Consider the following 23,271-nt stretch of genomic DNA (forward strand, 5'->3'; position numbering starts at 1 on the left):
TTCTGCAGTCTGCCCTAGGCCAAAATTTGGCCATAAGTACTATGAAGAGGCAAACCTTGGCTCTTGCAAAGTTCCAAAGAACACTTGCCTCTCATGCCCTGGTCAAAGCTTTTGTTTATTATTGCAAGGTTTTGTTCCCTTATTTGCATCCCTGTAGTCAGAATTAGGTTTCCTGCTGATTAACCACTTGAGCTACAGGTTTTACCCCCTTCATGACCAGGCCATTTTTTTGCTATTTGGCACTGCGCTACTTTAACTTGCAGTAGCTCAGTCATGCAACACTCTACTAAATTTGGTGGTAAAAAATCTGAACCTGAGATTGTTTGCTTCAGTTGCACTACCAGGGACTGAAATGATCCAGGAAAGTTCATGCTGAGCTAATCAAAATGATCACAGTTGAAAATAGCTTTGGGTGCCATTGAGAAGATGATTAGCTACACTTGATCGAGTTTATAAGTAATTTTTTACAAGGGGGTGATCCTTTTTTCCAATTCAGTGATTCTGTTTATGAAGTTAATTTTTTTCTGACATGTTGGCATTATATCTTTCACTTGGAAGTAATACATTGCACTGAGTAAATACAGCTGGATTAACCACTTGCTGACCGCAGATAGCTGAATGAGGGCTTCACTGCGGCTGGCCAGTTCTGGGAGGGCGTCATATGACGTCCTTCCAAAACGCACTCTCCTGCATGCCTCTGGGGGTGCACACCCGGCGATCTCCGTGATCAGTGTCCTACGGATACAGCTGATCACATGATGTGGTCAAAGGCCAATCACAGCGGCCTTTTACCACGTGATCAGCCGTGTCCAATGATCACCGGGAAATGCAAATGCCGGTTATCAGCTGCACTTTCCTCACACAGTTGTCAGAGGCGGGATCGGCACCAATCATCAGGGCACTGATGATCAGTGCCCTGACTGGCATCCAGCAGTGCCACCCACCAGTGCCGCCAGTCAGTGCCCATCAGTGCAGCCTCATCAACGCACATCGGTTAAGGAGAAAAATTACCTGTTTGCAAAATTTTATAATAGAAACAAGGAAAACCTTTTTTTTTTTTTCAAATTTTTTGCTCTTTTTTTTGTTTATAGCGCAAAAAATAAAACACCCAGCGGCGATTAAATACCACCAAAAGAAAGCTCTATTTGCAAAAAAAATTATAAAAATAAAAATTTCATGTGGGTACAATGTTGCATGACTGCATAATTGTCATTTAAAGTATGTGACATGTGCAGCCTTAGCTTAAGCTTGCAGGAAAGAAATTATGGATTGTACTACTAGTGGGATAAAGGAGCAATGCCAATCCTGAACTGATAAATGACATTTGTCCAGATGGGTATATGATTATGCTTGCAGCTCCAAAAGAACCTAAGGTATTATACACCTTATTGTTGGACAGTACTCAAAGTTTGTTTCAGTCTTCCAGGTCACAAAATTTGAAGTGGTATCTAGTGACCGGACTGTGTATGATAACTAATTTTGCACATTGTGCGTGAAAGCTGGAACAGTGGAGAGTTGCAGCAGTCATTGTTTTTTCTGTATACTGAGGTGCACAGTATCTAGGGAGTTCATATGTGATTGAATAGTCTATTTTTAGTTTGATTAAAAGGGCGAAGCGTATTAAGCAATAAGTATTTTTTTTTTCTTCTTCTTAAAGCAGGATTAAAACCAACGTTTGAACAGATTCCCAATATAGTTACATTCAAAGCATGCCCTGGAAGAGAATGGTCACATTTTGCTTGTGCATTCAACCATGGCAACTACAGATCAAACAGAGGCTAAGATGGCAGCTCCCTTGGCTGTAAAGGATAGAAGAGTTTAGTTCCACTTTCACATTATACTAATCCTTTATGTACCAGTACTTAGAATGCCCCTTCTGACCTTTAGGAATTATGGCACTTTCAGGCTGTTTTGTTTACTACTACCTCTTGGTTGCTTCATTCCTGCATCAGTGATTACATTCAGTTTGACCATAAATATTTAAAACCCAAACGAACCCCCAAGTTTAAAGTGTAACTAAAATTTTGTGGTAACTCACTGAGCGGCCAAGGCCTTTGATTACAGAAGAGACATGCAATGTCTCTTCTGCAATAAACTACAGCTACCTATGAGCCTGATCACAGTGATCCCTGGAATGTAAGCACAGCTGTCCACCATGCTACCTCAGGAACAGGACCATCTAGGAAACTGGGACAACAAGCATCATGGACTTTGTCACTTGGGGGACAGAAGCAAAAAAAAAAAAAAACCCTGTGTCAAGATTGCTTTATTACAGCGATAGAAAAGGTCAGCCTTATTGAGTGTCTGGTTATTCATGGGAATCATACCTAAAATAATTGTTCTGTAACAAAAAGGTGGTTTGCAATTGATTTTACATCAAATTACATTATAATATAAATTAACATCAAGCACTTAAAAAAAAAAAAAAAGTCAGTCTGAACAAATCTAGTACATCTCTGCTTTAGATATTTGCCAGCAGACAAACCAATCCACACACCGATTTAAAGCTGAAATCCGGGCTCAGTTTTGTCTAGGGGCTCAGAAAGCAAAGATATACTTACCTAATCCGCTGATCCTCTGAGTGCAAGATTGGTCCCGCAGCTCCTCCCCCACATGAATGGGTTCTTCCTTACGTCATCACGCCCATAGGCCATCTTCGGACAGTCTACAGCTGGATGTGAGCGCCGTTTTCTGGAGGAATGGGTAGGTACGGCTTTTCCTTCAGCCCCTAGACAAAACAAGCACTTAACTCATGCAGTGCAGGCACAGCCCCACTGCATGGGAAAATGCATGTTTTTACCCAGAGTTCTGCTTTAAACTCTTAAGCTGGCCATACATGGATTGAAATTTGGATGGGCATATTTCTGCTCCATGTATGGGGCCAGTGGTTCTACAGAAGTTGATCTACCAATAGACTTCTGTACAGTCAGCCTGTAGGAAAAATGCAGCTTGATCAAAGCCGCCAGCTTTAGGCGGCAGCACTTATCAGTGTATTCTGATAGCAGGAAAGTCTCCCCGCTGCCAGAACACAATGGCTCAGAAGGAGCGATTCCCTCATCCACCTCATATGTTAAATGTTTGCTGAACGAAAAAATAAAATGAACAATCATCTATGGGCTGCTTTAGGTACTCCAGTGCCAAAATATGTACACCTTCATTCATAAGTCTGTCCACCTGTACCATAAACCTCAACCTTCCTGCTATATTTAAAAGAAAGGGAATGCAGCAGTAAGAGTAAGTCTTCATACTGGAGGCAAAGCTGATAATCCTGACAGAGAATTTTCGTTAGATACCGTAAGCTATGTATTTTGCATGGACTGACCTTTTTATTTTTTTGTAACCAGTGTCAGCATACAAATAGGTCACTGCGTGACCTGATACTCAAAGGGTTCTAAATAACCAGGTTGAAATGTAGAAGACAAAATAAAGCAAGAGAAGTTACTGTAAAAATACAATGCATGATGTATTAAAATGGAAAAAAAAAAAACTAAAACCATAAAATGACATCAAGAAATCACAAAGTCAAAAATCAGCCTGAGGTCAGAACTATACAATTTACATGGGAACAGCAAAAATATAGTTTGATAAAAAAATGTTTTAAAGTTATACATTGCAAATATACAAAATGTTACCATCATTTTATTCTATTTTGAGTGCTTAATTCCATAAAAATGTATAAACATATTGTACACAAAAATTGAGAAACGTCACATTCTTTCAATCATGGTGCTTATACAAGCATTTGGGATGACAAGTCTGCTACAGTCTACCCCTAGGGCAGCAAGGTATAAAGATAGTTTCTGCCTGATCAGACAGGCAAGTGTTATTCATTTGTTTCCTTCTGGCTCTTCTAAGTGGTTGGGTAGCAAAACCCACAGACACCGTTTGATCAAATGATGCTTCCAGGTTTATTCAGGGTACATGCCAAATGACATGCCTACAACAATACATAGGTCCAAAATGCTATACTGTCCACAAAGTGTAACCCCTCCAAATGACCAAGCAACACAGTGGACCCCCACTACCAGAAAAAAGGCATGAAATCTGAAAACTCTGGATCAACACTGAACTGTTTCATACCTATAATGGCATGCAGACAATTTAAAAGGAAACCTCTATTAAAAGAAATACAGAGACTGTCATTGCAGAGACAACCAAGAGGAAAGCATTTTCAGTAGGTTGGCAATAGAAGCCTTCATATTTCTCATAGTACAGGCTTCCTTTACTGACAGTCCACATCATTTTATATATGAAAAGCATACAGTTCATTGTCCATGTAATGGTGGTTAGGTTTCTTGCCTTCCAATTACATGTTCTGCATTTTTAAACTAAAATAGAACTCGCTGTAAAATGCTTTTCTTGCAGTCCATTGAAGTACACAAACTAATAAACCTTTGGTTTATAACACCACCTACAGTACTGGAGACTAGCAAAAACTGTAGAATAGCCCCTCCTATTACCAGCATGTCTCAGTTTTGTAGCAAAGCAGTACCAAGAGCATGATACTATAAGTTTGAATAGTAGACTGTGCGAGCCACCTAGAAATGGAAGACCACCTGGGATGATAAAAAAAGGGAATCTTAGAAAGATTCTCACCGCTGGACTCACAGCCCAAACCACATTCGGCCAATCGAGAGAAATTTAGATGAAATGTCACCTTTTGGTGAAGTAGAGCTGGACGAGGGATGGAAGAATGTTGTCCTGGTTGGGGTGAAGTGCAGAAACTACCAGAGACAGGAAGAAAGTCCTGGGCTTCCATGTTACTTTGTCTCTATGCAAAACCAAAAAGTGATCCTTACAGGATAAGGCAAATTTGGATGCTCTCCTTGCAGAGATGATGGGTAAAATGAATACCACCTTGTGAATGAGGGGGAGTAAGGGATGCATCTAATGAGCTCAAACTGTGGTTTTTGAAGCACAGAGAACCACATTTAGATGTCACAGAGTCACAGGAAAATGAACAGGGGGAGCTACTGTACATTGACACTAACTTGTCCAAATGTCAAAATCAAGGAATGTGATGTCATCAGCCTCTGAAACAAGATGGGAAATGCAGAAACATGATTTTTTTTATAGTGCTGAGAGGAAAGGGCAGATTCAGGCCCAGCTGTAGGAAGTAGTGGATTCGTCCTAAAGAGAAATCTAGGATGGAGGCCTAGAGACTTGTTGCGCCAAGTGAAGTATGTCCTCCACTTCCCATGACAGACATTTTGGGAACTACCGTATTTTTCGCTGCATAAGACGCACCTTTTTCCCCCCAAAAAAGGGGGGAAAATGTCAGTGCGTCTTATGGAGCGAATATAAAGCGGCTGGTCCGGTATTTCTGCCGCCACCATGTCAGAATACCGGGCCGGCCGCTCAGCTGTTCTCTCCTGCAGGGCCTTACCTGTTCCTCGCTCCAGCGCTGCACAGTCTTCCCGCGCTGGCTTCTGTGACAGCCGGGTGCCCACTGCGCATGTGCTGCACTTTGTGAATGATCCAGTGTCTTCTGGGACACATGACAGGTCCCAGAAGGCGCCGGGCCATTCAAAAAGCGCAGCGCTTCTCGCGCATGCGCAGTGGGCACCCGGCTGTCACAGAAGCCGGCCCGGGAAGAAGAGGGAAGGACAGCTCCGCGGAAGTGGGAGCGGGTACTCGTCAAATTCAGGTACCCGCTCCCCCTCCCTCCCCAAAGGTCAGCAGTCTCTGGTCATCCCCTGCACTGTCTGCAGTCTCTGGTCATCCCCTGCACTGCCTGCAGTCCCTGGTCATCTCCTGCACTGTGTCCGCAGTCCCTGGTCATCTCCTGCACTGTGTCCGCAGTCCCTGGTCATCTCCTGCACTGTGTCCGCAGTCCCTGGTCATCTCCTGCACTGTGTCCGCAGTCCCTGGTCATCTCCTGCACTGTGTCCGCAGTCCCTGGTCATCTCCTGCACTGTGTCCGCAGTCCCTGGTCATCTCCTGCACTGTGTCCGCAGTCCCTGGTCATCTCCTGCACTGTGTCCGCAGTCCCTGGTCATCTCCTGCACTGTGTCCGCAGTCCCTGGTCATCTCCTGCACTGTGTCCGCAGTCCCTGGTCATCTCCTGCACTGTGTCCGCAGTCCCTGGTCATCTCCTGCACTGTGTCCGCAGTCCCTGGTCATCTCCTGCACTGTGTCCGCAGTCCCTGGTCATCTCCTGCACTGTGTCCGCAGTCCCTGGTCATCTCCTGCACTGTGTCCGCAGTCCCTGGTCATCTCCTGCACTGTGTCCGCAGTCCCTGGTCATCTCCTGCACTGTGTCCGCAGTCCCTGGTCATCTCCTGCACTGTGTCCGCAGTCCCTGGTCATCTCCTGCACTGTGTCCGCAGTCCCTGGTCATCTCCTGCACTGTGTCCGCAGTCCCTGGTCATCTCCTGCACTGTGTCCGCAGTCCCTGGTCATCTCCTGCACTGTGTCCGCAGTCCCTGGTCATCTCCTGCACTGTGTCCGCAGTCCCTGGTCATCTCCTGCACTGTGTCCGCAGTCCCTGGTCATCTCCTGCACTGTGTCCGCAGTCCCTGGTCATCTCCTGTACTGTGTCCGCAGTCCCTGGTCATCTCCTGTACTGTGTCCGCAGTCCCTGGTCATCTCCTGTACTGTGTCCGCAGTCCCTGGTCATCTCCTGTACTGTGTCCGCAGTCCCTGGTCATCTCCTGTACTGTGTCCGCAGTCCCTGGTCATCTCCTGTACTGTGTCCGCAGTCCCTGGTCATCTCCTGTACTGTGTCCGCAGTCCCTGGTCATCTCCTGTACTGTGTCCGCAGTCCCTGGTCATCTCCTGTACGGTGTCCGCAGTCCCTGGTCATCTCCTGTACGGTGTCCGCAGTCCCTGGTCATCTACTGTACTGTGTCCGCAGTCCCTGGTCATCTACTGTACTGTGTCCGCAGTCTCTGGTCATCTCCTGTACTGTGTCCGCAGTCTCTGGTCATCTCCTGTACTGTGTCCGCAGTCTCTGGTCATCTCCTGTATTGTGTCCGCAGTCTCTGGTCATCTCCTGTACTATGTCTGCAGTCCATTGGTTCAGAATATTTTTTTTTCTTGTTTTTCGCCTCTAAAACCTAGGTGCGTCTTATGGTCAGGTGCGTCTTATGGAGCGAAAAATACGGTAATCTTCCTAGCTTTTAACATCACAGGAATCACAGATTCAAAGATGCCACTGTCTCTCAGAACCTGGGCTCCAACAATCATGCTGTTTAGGCCTGCAACTGTGAACAAGATGGCAAGTTAGTCCTTGAGAAAGACCTGAACAATCTGGTAGAACCTATGGAGCGTATATTAGGAGTCTTACCAGGCTGGCATACTATATCCACCTGGGCCAACCCAGGACTAAAAGGATCAATGCCCTCCATCTAGATCCTATGAAGCAGACAAGGAAGCATTTTCAGAGGAAAAAGTATTAAGTGTGCTGATCCCACAGAGCCTCTATAAATTCCAGACACCAACAGAGGAAGTCTGCTTGCTAATTGGCGGCTCCTGGAATGTACTCGGCAGACAAGGCTCCACTCTCTCTCTTGCCACTATGAGACTTTTGATTCCTTCCTAATAGAAGATGTATGAAACCAGTGTGGCATGTCTGACTGAATCCAGATCAGATGACCCTCCACCAGAATGGTAAAATGCTGTAAAGAAAGTCAAATTGCCCAAAGCTCTAGAATGTTGTTTGGAAGATGAGACTCTGACAATGACCAGGTCCCCTGCGCCAACAGGGTACTCAAGAGACCAAAGCCTATCAGGCTGTCATTTGTTGATAGGGTCTTCCCAAAGACGGAAAAGGAGGTGCTTTCCTCATTTGCAGAGCTAGATTTGTGAGCCACGAAGGGAACTAAGGGAATTGGTCTGTCTAGGGCTGACCTGTCACATGACAGAATGTTGCGCTGTAGATGTTTGAAGTTACACTGTGCAAACAGGACTTCCTTGAAGGAGGCTACCATCACACCCAATATTCCTATGCAAAAGTGGAGAATAAGACAACTCCTGAACTGTAGAGCTTGAATCTGGCACTGGAGAATCTGAAGTTTGTCCTGTGGGAGAAAATTTCTGGCCTGAGCCATGTCCAGAACTGGACCTAGATACTCCAAGCGATAAGGGCACCCAGTACAGTGGGACTATTCTCTCTGTGTCTAGAATCTGGCAATAAGGTAATGTAAAGTTCAGGGATTGGGCTATGCCTTAGGTATGTATAAAATTCAAACAGTTGGTAGTAGATGAGGACTGGATGGCTGGAGACAGCTACAGCTACTGTAGGTCAGGAGAAAGAATGAACCAAAGATCAGAGTTCCACATATCAGCAGGGAGATGCTTCCTCAATGGTGAATTGCAGGACAGAGGGTGCAGCACTCAACACACCCACCCAGCGACAGAAATGGGAATTTTAAAAGGCACCCTGTGACCAGTGTAAATGGGGTAGCTCCTGGTGCTTCTGCCTGACCAGCCTACTCATTTAATGAATTTTTAGAGACAGGGCAAGCAGTGAGGCAGTGCCAGTGGTTTTGGACTTGGAAAGCGCCCTGCAACTAAATTGTTACCAGAACGGAGTTGGAAAAGCTCCTTACACTGAAACCAGTGCTCAAAGGCAACTTTCAGAATATCCCAGCAATGTCCAGTCCAGCAGGACTGAGGTGGCAGTAAAAAACATAGGCTGAGTATGGCTGCCAACAGAAGAGACCAGCTCAAGGAGCGATGTAGCTAAGAGTGTGATTAACCAAAAAATGTTGCTGGTAAAAATAAGTTAGTCTTTTTCACAACTACAAAATATATAGTACAGCGTACCATCACTAAACGCAATTCATATAAAAGCTTTCAACAATCAAGTGATAAAAAAAATGGTGAAAAAAAGCATTGTGTGAAAACAATGGCAAAATCATAACAAATCCAACAAGTGTGTTAATATGTAAAACATATCTCAAAGTTCACATATGATGTGTTAAATAAACAAAATACTTTGTTGTATCCATATATTTGTGGATTGTTCAAAGTAATAAAAGTTCCAGTCCAGGTCAATCCACAAAGTGTGTGTACTCCTTTGTTTTTAGGTCTTCCAGAACAGCTTCCTTTGCATAATACTCATTACCACATATGCATCCCTATGAAAGAAAAAAACTCTCACCGTGCTTTCTAAATTCCCGCTGCAGGACAGTGCGTGTAAAGGGTCTGCAATTTTATGATGCCATCATACTAATGGGTGCTCCAGATGCACGAGAGAAGTGGTAAGCTGTGGAATTGGTGCCATCCGTTTGGTTCACATATGTTGGATTAACGTGGTTTTACTACGCTGCTTGTGTTTTTAATTCTTATTATTGCAGAATAAAGCATTCAGAAGGCACTATGAGAGTTTTTTCCTCTTTCATATGGATGGATATGTGGTGAGGAGTACTATGCAGAGGAATCTAGGTTCTGGAAGACCAAAAAAAAAAACTCTTGATCTGGATGACTAAGCAGGATTTCAACCCTGTGATGATGCAGGCCTGTTAGACCTCATTTTCTTGTAGAGGTCATATTATGAAGGTCAGCAGGTTGGTAAAAAAAACAAGCTGGTGATCGGGTTGTACATCACTGTAATTTAAAGGAGTCATTACACCTTGCTGATTGACCTGGATTGGGACTTATTTGGTTGTGCACATAGATTTGTGGACTGTGCACAGTATGTTAGGTTATTTACCACTTAATTTGTGAACTTTGGGATAGTTTTGAATATTAACACACTTGTTTGATTTGTTATGTTCTTGTCTTAGTTTTGATACATTGTGCTGTTTTGTTAGCAATATTTACAGTTTTTTCACATTGCTTGGTTATTGAACGCTTTTTCTGTGAATTGAGTTTAGTGAGGGTAGCACTGCACTACATATTTCATTACTGGTACACACTGAGGTGGAAAGCTATCACTTCCAAATGCCATCTTGCTCCTTGGTGCGATTGTGATAATTGTACAGATTGATATTTGGTATTTATTTTTCACAACAGTTATGACTAAAAGACATTCATTCTCACAGGTCACTAGCATAAGACTGAGTCATTCTGGTAGTAGGATGGGTTATCCTGGGCTGGCCTACAGTCTTTTTTTTTTTTTGCCAGTATCCGATCTTCCTGTCCACGGCAGCACACCCTGAATGTAAATTAGTGGCTGTGTTCCACAATGGCTGAGGAACACTAGCTGCCTTTGACATGTGGGAACATACTATCTTCTTACATGACCTATGGATTTCCTCAACAGACCTGGAGTCAACATTTGAGGTCAGGAACATGGTAGTTTATTTGTTGGATCCTGCTGAAGATGGTCATTTTTACGAGCCTGCATTGACCAGGTTTTTACTTACATTTATACAGCTATGTTAAATATCTTGAGCAGTCACTACTATAAGTCTGTGCTGGTTGGGTTGAAAAGAATGTTTACTGTACACAAGTAGACACGCCAATGGCTCCAAGAACTGAGATTAGAAGCTGCCATCATGGTTTCAATTTTGTATGGGTGTACATTCACTCAGTGAGGTGTGGCTAGTGGACTAGTAGAAGGAGTGCCATGGCCTGAAAGCTTGTTAGATAAGTGTCCATTCTCCTGAATGACCCGTTGTGTGTAGAACAGGATGTAAGCTTGTGCCTTGCAGACTTCTTCCACTGTGCATGTGTGCAGCTTAGAGTCATTGCAGTGCACCCAAAACCCTATAGGAAAGATAAGGGAAAAACAGAATAAAACAGTTAACATGGGAGGATTTACCTTTTGTTCACTGGCAGTCTAGAATGTTTGTAAAGATTAACACAAAACGGATACACACATATACAAATCTTTTACAATAATCTGGGGCAGTACTGCAGAAATCCAGAGGTGGATCTTTTCAATATAAAAAAAAATACTTCCAAGTATTTATGTGAACAATGAAAATGTTCAAGTAGTTGTGTAAAGGCAACCTCATAATGTTACGGCTACAGATATGCACTTTAGATACTACTGGCAAGTTTTTCAGTGTTTACACAGTTATCCAATAGTATCGCACTCAAATTTTTGCTACTGAAAAGGATACAATGTAAACGATCAAAGATGAGAGAAAAAGGTAGGTACAGAAAGACAATGCATTCTCTGACGATGAGTGTTGCTAAGGCCCACTAGTAGTAGGTAATAATATATGATCTGACTACATGCTGCCTGTTCATTTGGTGTGAGCAAGGTGCTGTCTATGAGAACATTTTTCCAAACCATGCTGCCGAGGAGCCAATAAGAACAATGTTCTGCTTCTGTCACTCTATATTTCTTATTAATTCTTGGTACTGTATGTACCCTAGTTGCCAGAGACAATTTACATCAAAGTGTTCGGTCAAAACTCACAGATTAAAATAGGGATGATTTCCCAATATCCTGTATCCAGTACCAAATAATATAAAAACAATATAATAATTAATGTGTGCTACCATAACTGCAATAAGTAGATAATAAATAATAAACTCATGAATAGAATACCGAGTTGCTGAAAAAGACACTTAAAATGTTTCCACGCCAAATAAATAAATGAAAAATAAACCAGTGTTGCACTACTCAGTGAATCAAACACATAAATATACATGATATAAATCAAAAAACATGTAAAAATTATTAAAGTCCAAAGTGCATAATAGTGCAAAAGTGCAAACAGTCTTTCATAAATGCAAAAGCCAAATATTCTGTGCTTCCACTTGTATATAACGCTCCACACCAAACTGGAGGGGCAGTGTTACATTTAATAATTTATGATAAGATTTGGTTTATCCGAGACCGGTCTGGTCACTACGGTTATTTATCTGGATATAAGGGTTGTGCATCACTCGGCGCCCTATCCCTGATGAAGCCACGTGGGTTGGTGGCGTAACATGTGGGGCAGAGCCTAGTGACGTCACTTCCAGTTACGGAGTCGGAACAGAAGTTTGGATGTTTATGCTGACACAGTTTTTACTATGCAGCCATCTAAGTGCATATTTGGTGGTTTTTAACTTTTATTAAATTATATTACACAATAGGAGGCTGTTCTCTCTTCCTTTATATGCTGAGTGGAGAAGAGGTCCTTGAGTGTGGTTATTGCCATCACCATTATCGATCAACAGCCCACTGTTACCATCTTGAGGTCGATTTTAGATGTACCATGCTATATATATATATATATATATATATATATATATATATATATATATATATATATATATATATATATATATCTATAATATCCAAGACTTCAGGTGAGCGGCCACCCTGTGTCCAGGTAGAGGGGCAGTTTGCAGTGGAGCACTATATACAAGTGGAAGCACAGAATATTTGAGAGACTGTTTGCACTATTTTGTACTTTAATAATTTTTATGTTTTTTGATTTATATCATGTATATTTATGTGTTTATGATTCACGGAGTAGCGCAACACCGATTTAAATTTATTTATTTAGTGTGGGAACATTTTAAGTGTCTTTTTCAACAACTCACTATTCTGTTCATGAATGTATTATTTTATTATTTACTTATAGCAATTTTGATTCACTGGGTAGCGCAACACCGATTTTACAAATATAAAATGAATAATATTTTTAATCTTTTTGATATTCGCTTAAAGCTTCACTCCAGGAATTCAGGCACTTTGATAAATGCTACCTTGTGTAATTATCTCTAACTGCTTGGCTACCAGGGCAATTTTTAAAATTTTTCACATGCTTGTAAAGAAAAAAAAAAAAAAAAAAAAACAGCATATTATTTGCTAGAAAATTACATTGAACCCCCAAGCATTCTATATTTTCTGAAAGAGGCGCCAGTGAATAAAATGGTTGCAATTTTTTTTATGTCTAACAATATTTGCGCAGTCGTTTATCAAGCGCAAATTTTCTCGAAAAAATAATCTTAAATGACTTTTAGTGCACGCAAACACAATATAAATCCTAGTTTTTTGTAAAATACAAAATATTAAATCATAAGTAACGGAGTATTTCTAACAAGCCCCATTAGCTTGGGGCAGTGACAGGTACATTTCACTGAGACATCAGGGGTCTATCCCTGATGTCTCCCCTGCCCTTCAAAGCATCTGATAAAACACAGATTGTGGCTGTACTGGCCGGTGAATGACAGCACTGAAACTGGAAGTGACACATTTCTCTTTGCTTTCAGCTTCATTCGTCACATGTTCCTCCATCTTTTCTGTGGGCAGCTGACCCAACAATTTACAGTGGCCCCAGGCTCCTCGGTGGAACAGGAGAGCCCAGGATCCAGGTATAACCGCTTGCTGCTCAGGCTGTGTATATACACATGGACGCTGGGCAACAAATGGTTCATTTAGATCTGATGGTTTAATGGTGCTTCTGCACGATAGCCATCATACACTTCGAGGCTTTGAGAGTAGAAATGCTGTGTTCTTCTGTAACTGGACACTAGCAAAGCTTTTGGAGGATGCGCCCCCTGGGTGCCTTCCCTATAACCCTAACCCCCTCCATAAGTCCTCAGTTTTGTACTATGCATTGCAGAGTAACCCAGCAATAGAAGGGAGGGTGGCCTGTGTGCTATACTATACTCCCAGATAAGTAATTTACTCATCAAAATGTTTAGTGTCAAAGCTTCTCTTATTCGTACAGGACACAGGCTAAGTATTCATATACACCGGGATGTCTCCAAGCAATAAATGAGAGGGGTGGGCAACAACTAGGCAACACAGAATTGTGCCAAAACGTCTAACACATAAACAGACCCAACTTCAGAGTGATGCCGCAAGTATCTAGCAGCCAAAAGCTACGTTCGCAGAAGTTCGGTTGTCCACCTGGTGGAAATCCAAAAAGGAACGAACAGGGGAACAGGTGGCCATCCTTCAAAGCCTGGGCTACAGAGGTTTGGAGCTGAAATACCGAGAAACACCCAATGGCCTGGCAGAGCGGGTGCGTAAAATTGCAGATAAATTTTTCATCCTTAAGCGTGTAAGCTCTGCTGAGTTGCCTTATCCATCTAGTGATGGTGGACTTTGAAACAGGATGTCCCCTACAAGGATCTGATGGAAGAATAAAAAAGTCAATTTTTCTGACAGAAGCTGTTGCTTTGAGGTAAACTCAATGTTGATGGCTTCGACTGCATCCACTGAGTTTTTGAAATAGGGCAAAAGATGGAAGGGTTATGTCTTCATTGAGGTGGAATACTGATGCCACCTTAGGAAGAAAAAATGGTCTTAGGTGGAAGACTACCTTGTCTTTGTGAAGAATAAGGAATGGCTCCTTAGCCACCAGCCCAAAGGCACATCTTGACAGGAATGCCAATTTGCAGAACAGCTCATCTGATGGATTCAAAATATGGTTTCTGCAGGGCAGAGAGAGACAACGTTTAGGCCCCAAGGAAACATTGGGTGCTCCAAAAAAGGGGTTAGATCCAAGATACTTTGGATAAAATGTTTGGACAAGAGACAGCGAGATCAGAGGTTGTTCAAAAAGAATGGACAAGGCTGAAAGCTGTTCTTTCAGTGTGTTAAGAACACGTTCTGGTCAAGTCCTGATTGCAGAAAAGTCAGAATATGAGGTATAAGGTAATCTCTGGGATTTAAGTGCCTGTGTTCACACCAGGCAAAGATGGATTTCCAGGTATGTTAACTGTTAACATATCTTTATAGAAGTGGATTGTCTTGCTGTCAGCAAGGTGGGAATGACAGACTCAGATAATCCTCTGAACCTTAAGACCTGGGCTTCAACAGCTACACTGTTAAAACTTGAGACTGAGAAACAGGATGGAATAGAGGGCCCTTAGACAGCAGGGCTGGCCTGTTGGCGGGAGGTTAGGGGTCATCTCTTAGTAGTCTGGGTATGTCTGTGTACCAGGTTCTTATGGGCCAGTTAGTGCAAAAAGAATCACTGTTTTTTTTCTCTTGTTCTATTTTGACGAGCAGGTGAAGTAAAATGTGCACTAGAGGGGAGACACAGATTAGATTGAACGGAGACCAGGGGATTATCAAGGCATCCAGTGCCAGAAGTTCCATGGTCCTGGCCACAGAGGTAGCGTGTTGTTAAATCTGGAGACAAGGATATCCACATCCGGGGATTACCAATCTCTGACATATCAGATTGAAGATGTCCAGATCAGCCTCTCAACTAGGGAGCCTGGGGCGCCACCTGAGTTAATCAGGGGTGATGCAGCATCCTGGTAGAGAAAGACTGTCGGATGAGAGCAGACTCCCAATCTCCACCCGAACGCTACATCGGCAGCTCAGTAAGGCACTGAATGCAGAAGTCAGCAAAGTGAAAGCAAGGAAAAGGAGGTGCCTTCTTGAGTGTGTGCTGTGCTCTGCCTGCTCCTACAATGCAGTACCCAGCTGTGTGCATGAAGGTACTGCAATTTTGTTTAAAAGGCTGTATATACTGTATGTGCATGTGTGTATTTATATGTTTGTGTGTATATTATATATATAAAAAAAAGTGCAGTGCAACCTATTCATTTAAATAAGCATCCAAAAATCCAAAAATAAGGTCCTTAGTAAAAGTCCAATCCCTAATGTGCATCAAGTGATTCAATGTCCTTTATAAAATCAACACCCTATCGGCCAGTAGTCTCCACCAAAATAGTGAGTAGCAACCTCACCTCCAAAATAAGACCATTGAGCCAACAGGTCAAATGCGTTTTACCCTCTCAAGGGTTAATTTCCACATAGTACGCTGTATTCCTCTCCAGAATAAGATCACTGAGCTGATAGTATGTCAAATACGCTTTACCTTTTCAAAGGTTAATCTCCATACAGTATGCTGTTCTCTGCTCAGAAGCTTAAAGATACAGGGAAAACCATGGAAGATAAAAGAAAGCATCAATAGTGCTCTCTATTTAACCTGTTGCCACCCGGCCAATAGCAGAATGACAGCTGAGCAGGACTCTCGTCGATCCGGGTGGGCGTCATATGACGTCCTTCCCGGATCACGCCATGGCGAGATCTGTCACTGGCTGTGTACCTCAGACACAGCTGATGACCGATCTGTGTACCAACTCGTTGCCAGTACCATGTGACCTGCTGTGACTAATCAATGACAATTGTAAACAATGGATGGCTTCCTTTGATGCCATCCATTGTATATAATTGAGTCACTAGCCATGATTGGTCACAATGATCACATGTACAGACTGGGTCAATCACAGCCCATCTGTGTCATGTGATTAGCCATGGCCAATCACAGCTAATCACAACAAAGAAACATTAAAAAAAATACTGATCAATTCCCCAAAGTAGTACAATGTTACTATGGTACCATACTACTCTTGTCACCGTGTATTATGAAAAAAAAAAAAAAAAAATCTTTAAATAAAATTTATATATATTTTTGTTAATTATTTTTTTTTATCTGCGCTGTTTCCAGTGTCCCTGATCACTGCCACACCAGTTATATGATGATGCTGTACTGCACTGGTGACAGTATGTGGAAAAAAAAAAATATTTTGTGAAAATTCTCTTTAAATTTCTTAATTTTTCAAAAAAATTGATGACAAAAAAATTACAACTTCAAAAAACTCCCCATGCCTTGGACTGTCTACTTTGCAAAAAGGGGTCATTTGGGGAATATCTGTACTGTTCTGACATTTTTGGGCCTCAAAAAATTAGATTGGCTGTCAGTACTTCAGGATTGATACATTTTCAGATATATACCATAGTTTGTGAACTCTAACTTTCTTACAGACTAAATAAATACTAATTTGGACTATTTTCACCAAAGAAATGTAGCAGAAATGTACATCTTCACCTAAATTAATGAAGAACAATTATTTGCAAAAGTTTATAACAAAGAAAATAGTGGTTCTTTTTTTTTCAAAATTCTCAGTCTTTTTTCGTTAATTTAGAAAGCATTAAAAACCCCAGTGGTGATAAAATACCACCAAAAGAAAGCTCTATTTGTGTGAACAAAATTATACGAATTTAGTTAGGGTACAGCGTTGCATGACCGCGCAATTTTCATTCAAAGTGTAAGAGCGCTGAAAATTGGGGTAAAAGTGCCCGGTATTGAAGTGGTTAAATATTTATTGCTGCTAATAATAATAAATGCCACTTACAGAGATAGGTACTTAACAGTGCTGGGATAAGCACTCGGCCATCTTAACCAAGGGTTTTGTGTTTCTTATACCAAGGGATGACATCCGTCCCCCGATACACATTACGTCATCTGTAGAAGTCACATGTTTATGTGTGGGTGTATGTTTATATGTGTGTGTTTTAATGGGTATGTGTGTGTATGCGTGTTTTTAAGTATATGTATGTATCTTTAAAATCCTGACCCCTATTCCTGTACAATCAGCTATGTGGTTTTACTGCCCCCCAAACTCACATGTGAATGAGGCTTTGGTTCACATCTGTGCTGCTGCGTGTAGGGCAGCCCATTCATTTCAATGGGCTGCCCTACCCCCAGAAACACAGGGAAAGAAGTCCCCGACCATTTTCCTTTTTCTTTTTTGTGCCACACAAAAAACACATTGTATTTGCCAATGTATGATATACCAATAAACATTAAAAGACACTCCTGCGTATCTGCTAAAAAGCAGTACATTTGCTTGGGTGTCAGAAAAGCACGCCATTTTGTGCATGTTCCACGAAACAAGGTAACGTGAACCAAGCCGTAGACTGGAGTGCCTTGAGACCAAAAATACTTTTCAAGGGCGCCTTGACTGGAAAAAGGTTGAGAAACACTGGTCTAGATACAGAAATGTGGCATGGCAAGAAGGAGATTATTCAGATAAGACAATGCCAGACTCCAGTAGAGACAGTTCAACTGTGATGTACCACCTGGTCATAAACATGAGGCTAAACTCCAAGTGGCTGATTTTTAGCTGCAAGTTTGAAAAGTGCAAACATAACCCTGGTTTTTACAATAATGGTCAAAGACACAGGGTGACCCTGGCTTACTGGACATGGCACTGGTCCTTTTATCCATTTCAGTTCTGGAAGATTTTAAATCCTTCATGACCAGGCCATTTTTTATTTGGCAGTTTGCTACTTTAGCAACTGCGCAGTCATGCAACACTGTACCCACATCAAATTTGCGTACTTTTTTCACATAGAGCTTTCTTTTGGTGGCATTTGATCATCACTTCATTTTTTTTTTTTTTTTTTTATTATAGGTACTTCTATATTATGTAAATGAAAAAAGACATTTTGAAAAAAAAAAATATTTCTATTTTCTGTTAAAAAACATCTGATGATTAAAAAAAAAAAAAAAAAAATCAAATTTCTACATAAATTTAGGCCAAAATGTATTCTGCTATGTCTTTGGTAAAAGCAAAAATCCCAATATGTGTATATTAATTGGTTAGTGTGAAAGTTATAGCATCTACAATCAATGGTATATATACAGGAATTTTTATTCATTTATACTAACATATTACAAATATCCAATATCGTGGCACCTACTTATACCGTATATAGTGACTGTGGTAACTCCAAACAACCAAATGATTGCAATAGCAATAATAGCAGCTGCCTCTACCGAATGTATACACACTAAATACGTCCAGAAAGCGATATACAGAAAGGCGTTTGCTCAACATATGATAAATTATAATTATAAACAAAATAATGAGAAGTCCAATTAAGTGCATTTCCCAACACCACAAACAAAAACGAAGAGTCCTTTGGGAGGATGCTGACTCATGCCAATATTCCAAAAGATTTTTCTTCACCACTCGCATTTGATAATTAAATTCCACACTCACCAGAAGGTTTTGACCCCCTTTTAGGATGGTCAAACAGTGCTAGGTCCCCCAAGCATGTTCTCTCATAGGTGGATCTCCAGCCTCCACTTTGTTCAATAGTATCTTTCAAATGGACTAAAAAAAAACAGCACATACCCATGAAAAAGCATCTAAGTGTAGTATTTATTAAGAACCATAGTTCCAGATAAAATAGATTAAAATCACAATCACGTGGTAAAGTGCCTACAATCCTGGCACCAGTTTATACAGCCTGTACATGTAAAGATGTCACCGCATCTCCCACAATGGCCAGCGTGCATTCCAAGCCCCGATCTGGCAGGCCGGAAGTGCTGGTCCAAGTTTCTATGTACATTTCACTCATCGGCGTCTTCAGGAAGTGACAAGCCGCCATTTCTAGACATTATTCATAGGGGCAAGAATGTTTTCATTGAGTGGCTACACCAATATGGTGACGGCTAAAGAAGCCAATTATATACAAAGAGTGACTAATATATTTTTTGGAATATTGCCATTAATCCAGCATCCTCCCAAAGGACTCAGACTTTCTTTGTGGTGTTGGGAAATGCACTTAATTGGACTTTTCATTATCTGGTTTATAATTATAATGTATCATATATGTTGAGCAAGCGCATTTCTATATATCACTTTCTGGATTTATTTATACTAGTAATGGCGGTGATCAGCAACTTATTGTGGGACTGCGATAGTGTGGCAGGCAATCTGACACTGACGCTGGGTGGGAACTGACTAAAATGACACTGACATTTCCAATAACACAAATACTGTGATCAGTGCCAATACTATACACGGTCATTGTACTAATGACACTGGCTGGGAAGGGGTTAATATCCAGGGGCAATCAAAGGGTAACTGTGTGCCTAATAATGTGTAATAAAAGTGCCACTTTTACTACTAGATGTGTCCCCCTGCTTTGCAGGGAGAAGAAAAACAAAAAACAGCCACATCATTGCTCTCCATTCAGAGCCGTGTTCTTTAACACCACAGGGTTCTGAACTGTCATTCGCTAAGTCGATCAGCAGGTCCCAGTCATAAATTATTGGCCGGGACCTGCTGATCGGCTTGTGCTGCAGCAAATGACAGCACAGAAGGGGTAGCGCGCGCATGCCCTCTACCCAGAAATGCCAGATCATGTACATGTATGCAATCTGGTGCAGTGTTGGCACTCTGCCATAGTAAAACTGCAGTAGGCGGTACGCAAGTGGATAGAGTCCAGAATTTGACCATCACAGTGGGCATATCCTCAAAGGGAGCTGCAGGATCTGGGTTCTATGGGGATGGATCACAACCCTGCACTTGTACAGCACTCTGCAGCAGGATTCAGTGCCTGAAGCAATATTACAGGCCATCCCCACTTTATTGAGGTGCACCCAGATACACTGCTTCTACTATTATATTAGAAAACAGTGAAGGGATGACTGAAAAATCTGAAGATAAAGAATAAAACTAAGAGGGTTTCTCCATAAGGGAGAAGGTCTATCACCTTAGGACACTAGCAAAAAGCTGAGGAAAAATATTAAATGCAACTGAAAGCATTCTAAAATGTGCAGTGCTTTTTTATTTACTTATACAGCCTTGCAAGCTTTTACAATCATATTGACCACATCAACTACCTCCTTCTGGGTTGTAGCAGAAAGCTGTATAATGTCCAGAACCAAATCCTTTTCCATGATGCATCACCACAGCAGACAGGTCATAGATAAAGTGGTCCGATTTCAGGGCTGCAGTAGATTCTCTACAGCAATACGGCTTCATATTTAGCATTTGATCAAACTGCACATGTACTCCAATTTTCTCACGATGATTGCGACCAGACCACCTGAAAATGAAAGCCATCAACGGTTATGTTTTAGTGTGAATAGGTCTGGTTCGGATAAGGTTAGTGTGCACTTGAAAAGGTAAATTTGGGGTTGAGTGTATTTTAATATTAGTATAAGTGTTAAAGTTAATTTTAAGTGTTCCGGTTAAACTTTATGGTTACGGTCAAAGGTTATTAGCTTCAGGTTAAAGTATGAAAGTGTACCTGGCCTGAAATATTTCTAAGGTAATAAAGCTAAGTGCAGACATGTTGTGGTCAGTACCCGAATCAATCTTCAAATCAAACCTTGTGGACTACTTTGGAATCTAGACCTAGGGCTTTAACATTTGCCCAGAGGGGAAGGCTTATCATCAGTAAGGGGTGGTAGTTGACCTCAACTTAGGCAAGAGCTGAAATTTCATGTTCACTCTAGGATCAGATCCCAAGGAGCTCCACAGGATACAGGGTTGCTTCAAAGACCAATACAGATTCTGTCACCTTAGAAATATTTTAGGAAGCTAGGTGTTCAGGTTTAGGGATAGGTCACAAGAACACGGTTAGAGAACGTTTAGTAATCTTGTTTAATTACTAAAAGCCCCAAAAGAACTCAACACCCAGAGCAGAAAACCAACATACCAGAACAGAAACCTTTTAAAAACACAGCTACTTGCTCTACCAGCAGTAGGCAACCTCGGAACTCCAGTTTTGTAACTACAAATCCCATGAGGTTTTGCAAGACTGTCGGTCACGGGCATAATGGGACTTGTAGGTTCAGCACAGTTGGAATGTCAAAGTTGCCTATCCCTGGGCAATACATTTAAAACTAAAAAAATCTATTGAAATAAATAATTTATCCCTATAAAGAATGCCTTACAAAGTAACATGAAAAATCTATTTCTGCATATATATGTGAAAACTGCAGGCACAGCAAAATATTCAGCAATTAATTTTGAAACTTTAAAGTCCTTCACTTGTGTCTGTATTTTTGAATGTTGTATTTAAAAAAAAAAACATGTTCCATGTTTCTTTAGCCTGCGGATGTAAATTACAACTGAGAAAACATTGTTTCTGTGCATACTGCACAATAAAATAGCCATTACATACATTGCAATTCCTTTCAATACATCCTCCACCTCAATTAGAAATTTGGCCTCAAATATGAAGGTCTCTTTTAAATGTGAATACACATTACAAGGTAACCCCATACAAGTTTTTCCCAAATATCAGAAAACATACTCCACTCAAGGGCTCAGAGTTCAGGAATATTTTAGAACATGCATGTACCATTACCTGAATCTCTTGAGATGGAGTCGCAGGACTTGAGGTAGTCGACACACCATTAGCTGTTTCTGAGCTTCTGTAAGGATGACTGGTTTGGATGAGAACTTCCTACGCTTGGCTGCATATAACAAGAAAGAAATGGGTAGTGGAATTGTAAGCGCACAGAAAAAAAAAAATAAGAAAATAAAAAATAAAATCATACACAGTGTTGGACAAATCCCAGGTTGCCCATGGCTACTAGAAATTGTGTCCTGGTGTCTGGATTCACACACTGCCTCCCATCAACTTCAATGCAAAAACACCTCCCATCGACTTCAATGCAAAAACACCAGTCACTAACAATCCTATGTGAACACTTTTCTCTGTATGCCACTCTACTTATCACTTGCAAGTCTGGAACGCACCACTACAAACTCGCACAGGACCCTTTTTGTACTGGCTCTCAAAACACAATGCGTGTGGATGACAAGTGTGAACCACCTCAGTAGGAACTCAAAATACCCAGCCTGTCATACGAATCTGAGAGTTTGAAAACACATCCAGAATTGCTTGTGTGTGAACTAGGGTGGCTCCATTCACAGCTGGGTGTTTTGGATTCAGAATTGCTATGATTGCAAAATGCAGGTTCAGGTGCGATTATTTTTAAAGACCCCTATAACGTGGTGCGGTTCTGCCATCACTGTTGCACGGGAAATCGCATCGTGTGAAGCTGATCGTCCAAAAGTTGCCTTGTACCGGGCACTGACAACCTATGCTATGCTTAAAAAAAAACAAAAAAACTGGGTCCTACATTCAAAGCAAATTTTTCAAGCCCTGATCATTAATTTCTAAGCCAAGTTTATAGCCTTGCCTTTTGTAACTGCTACTTTTATCTTCCTGACACAAAGTGAACATTTGAAGACAAAAACAAATATCTAAAGCCAAAACGGTTTATAAAAGAGAAGTTTGGGGATTTTTTTTTTTTTTTTTAAATCATACTTACCTAGGTGTATGCAGCATTGATCCGATACTGCATCTGTCCCCCGCCGGCTCTAAGGCTGAGAACTGAGTAAACAGTTTTCCCCGCTGCTCTGAGCAGAGAGCGGTGACTGTCAGTCACCAATGTCTGCTCTGCAACTCCCCCAGTGCTCACTGGAGCGCTGGGCTGTGGAGGAGGCAGAAGCGGCTGGCTTAGGCTTGCAGAGGATCATTGCGAGGCTGAGCCAGGTGCTGGTCTAGGTTCCCGAGTGTATCCTGTCCATATGGTCGCAATCTTTCCCTAGCCTGGACTGGCCAAGTGACGGCTGAAAACGAGTCACAGAGCAAACTGCACTTCTGAGATCCACAGAAGAAATCCACAGAATAAATACAGCCAAATGAGCTTTGACTGTACTTCTCCTTTAAGTTTCGGAAAGAACAGGGAATGGTTAAAAAGACAGTGAATGAAATCTCCTCAATGGGAGTACCAGATAGTAGTGAAATCTTTAAACACTTTTACACTATCAAAAGGTTAAAAATAAGCCTTGGAGGTACCATTTACCTGC

At 41.6% G+C, this 23,271-nt stretch overlaps 1 protein-coding gene across 1 annotated transcript in view; it reads right to left on the reverse strand.

Moving 5' to 3' along the window:
• Nucleotides 1–2,249: 2,249 nt before the first annotated feature.
• Nucleotides 2,250–23,271, reverse strand: part of USP44 (ubiquitin specific peptidase 44) — a 90,791-nt gene continuing 69,769 nt past the window's right edge. Inside the window, exons 4-6 of the mRNA XM_089674129.1 lie at nt 21,758–21,866; nt 20,283–20,488; nt 2,250–10,656 (exon numbers count right to left, since the gene is read on the reverse strand). Of these exons, the coding sequence (XP_089530255.1) occupies nt 10,478–10,656; nt 20,283–20,488; nt 21,758–21,866 (494 nt within the window). The 3' untranslated portion in view covers nt 2,250–10,477. The remainder of the gene's footprint in view (nt 10,657–20,282; nt 20,489–21,757; nt 21,867–23,271) is intronic.

The sequence above is a fragment of the Staurois parvus genome, unplaced genomic scaffold, assembly GCF_062004578.1.
Source record: "Staurois parvus isolate SC_StPar_1 unplaced genomic scaffold, SC_StPar_1.0 ptg000147l, whole genome shotgun sequence".
Classification (NCBI taxonomy): Eukaryota; Metazoa; Chordata; class Amphibia; order Anura; family Ranidae; genus Staurois; species Staurois parvus.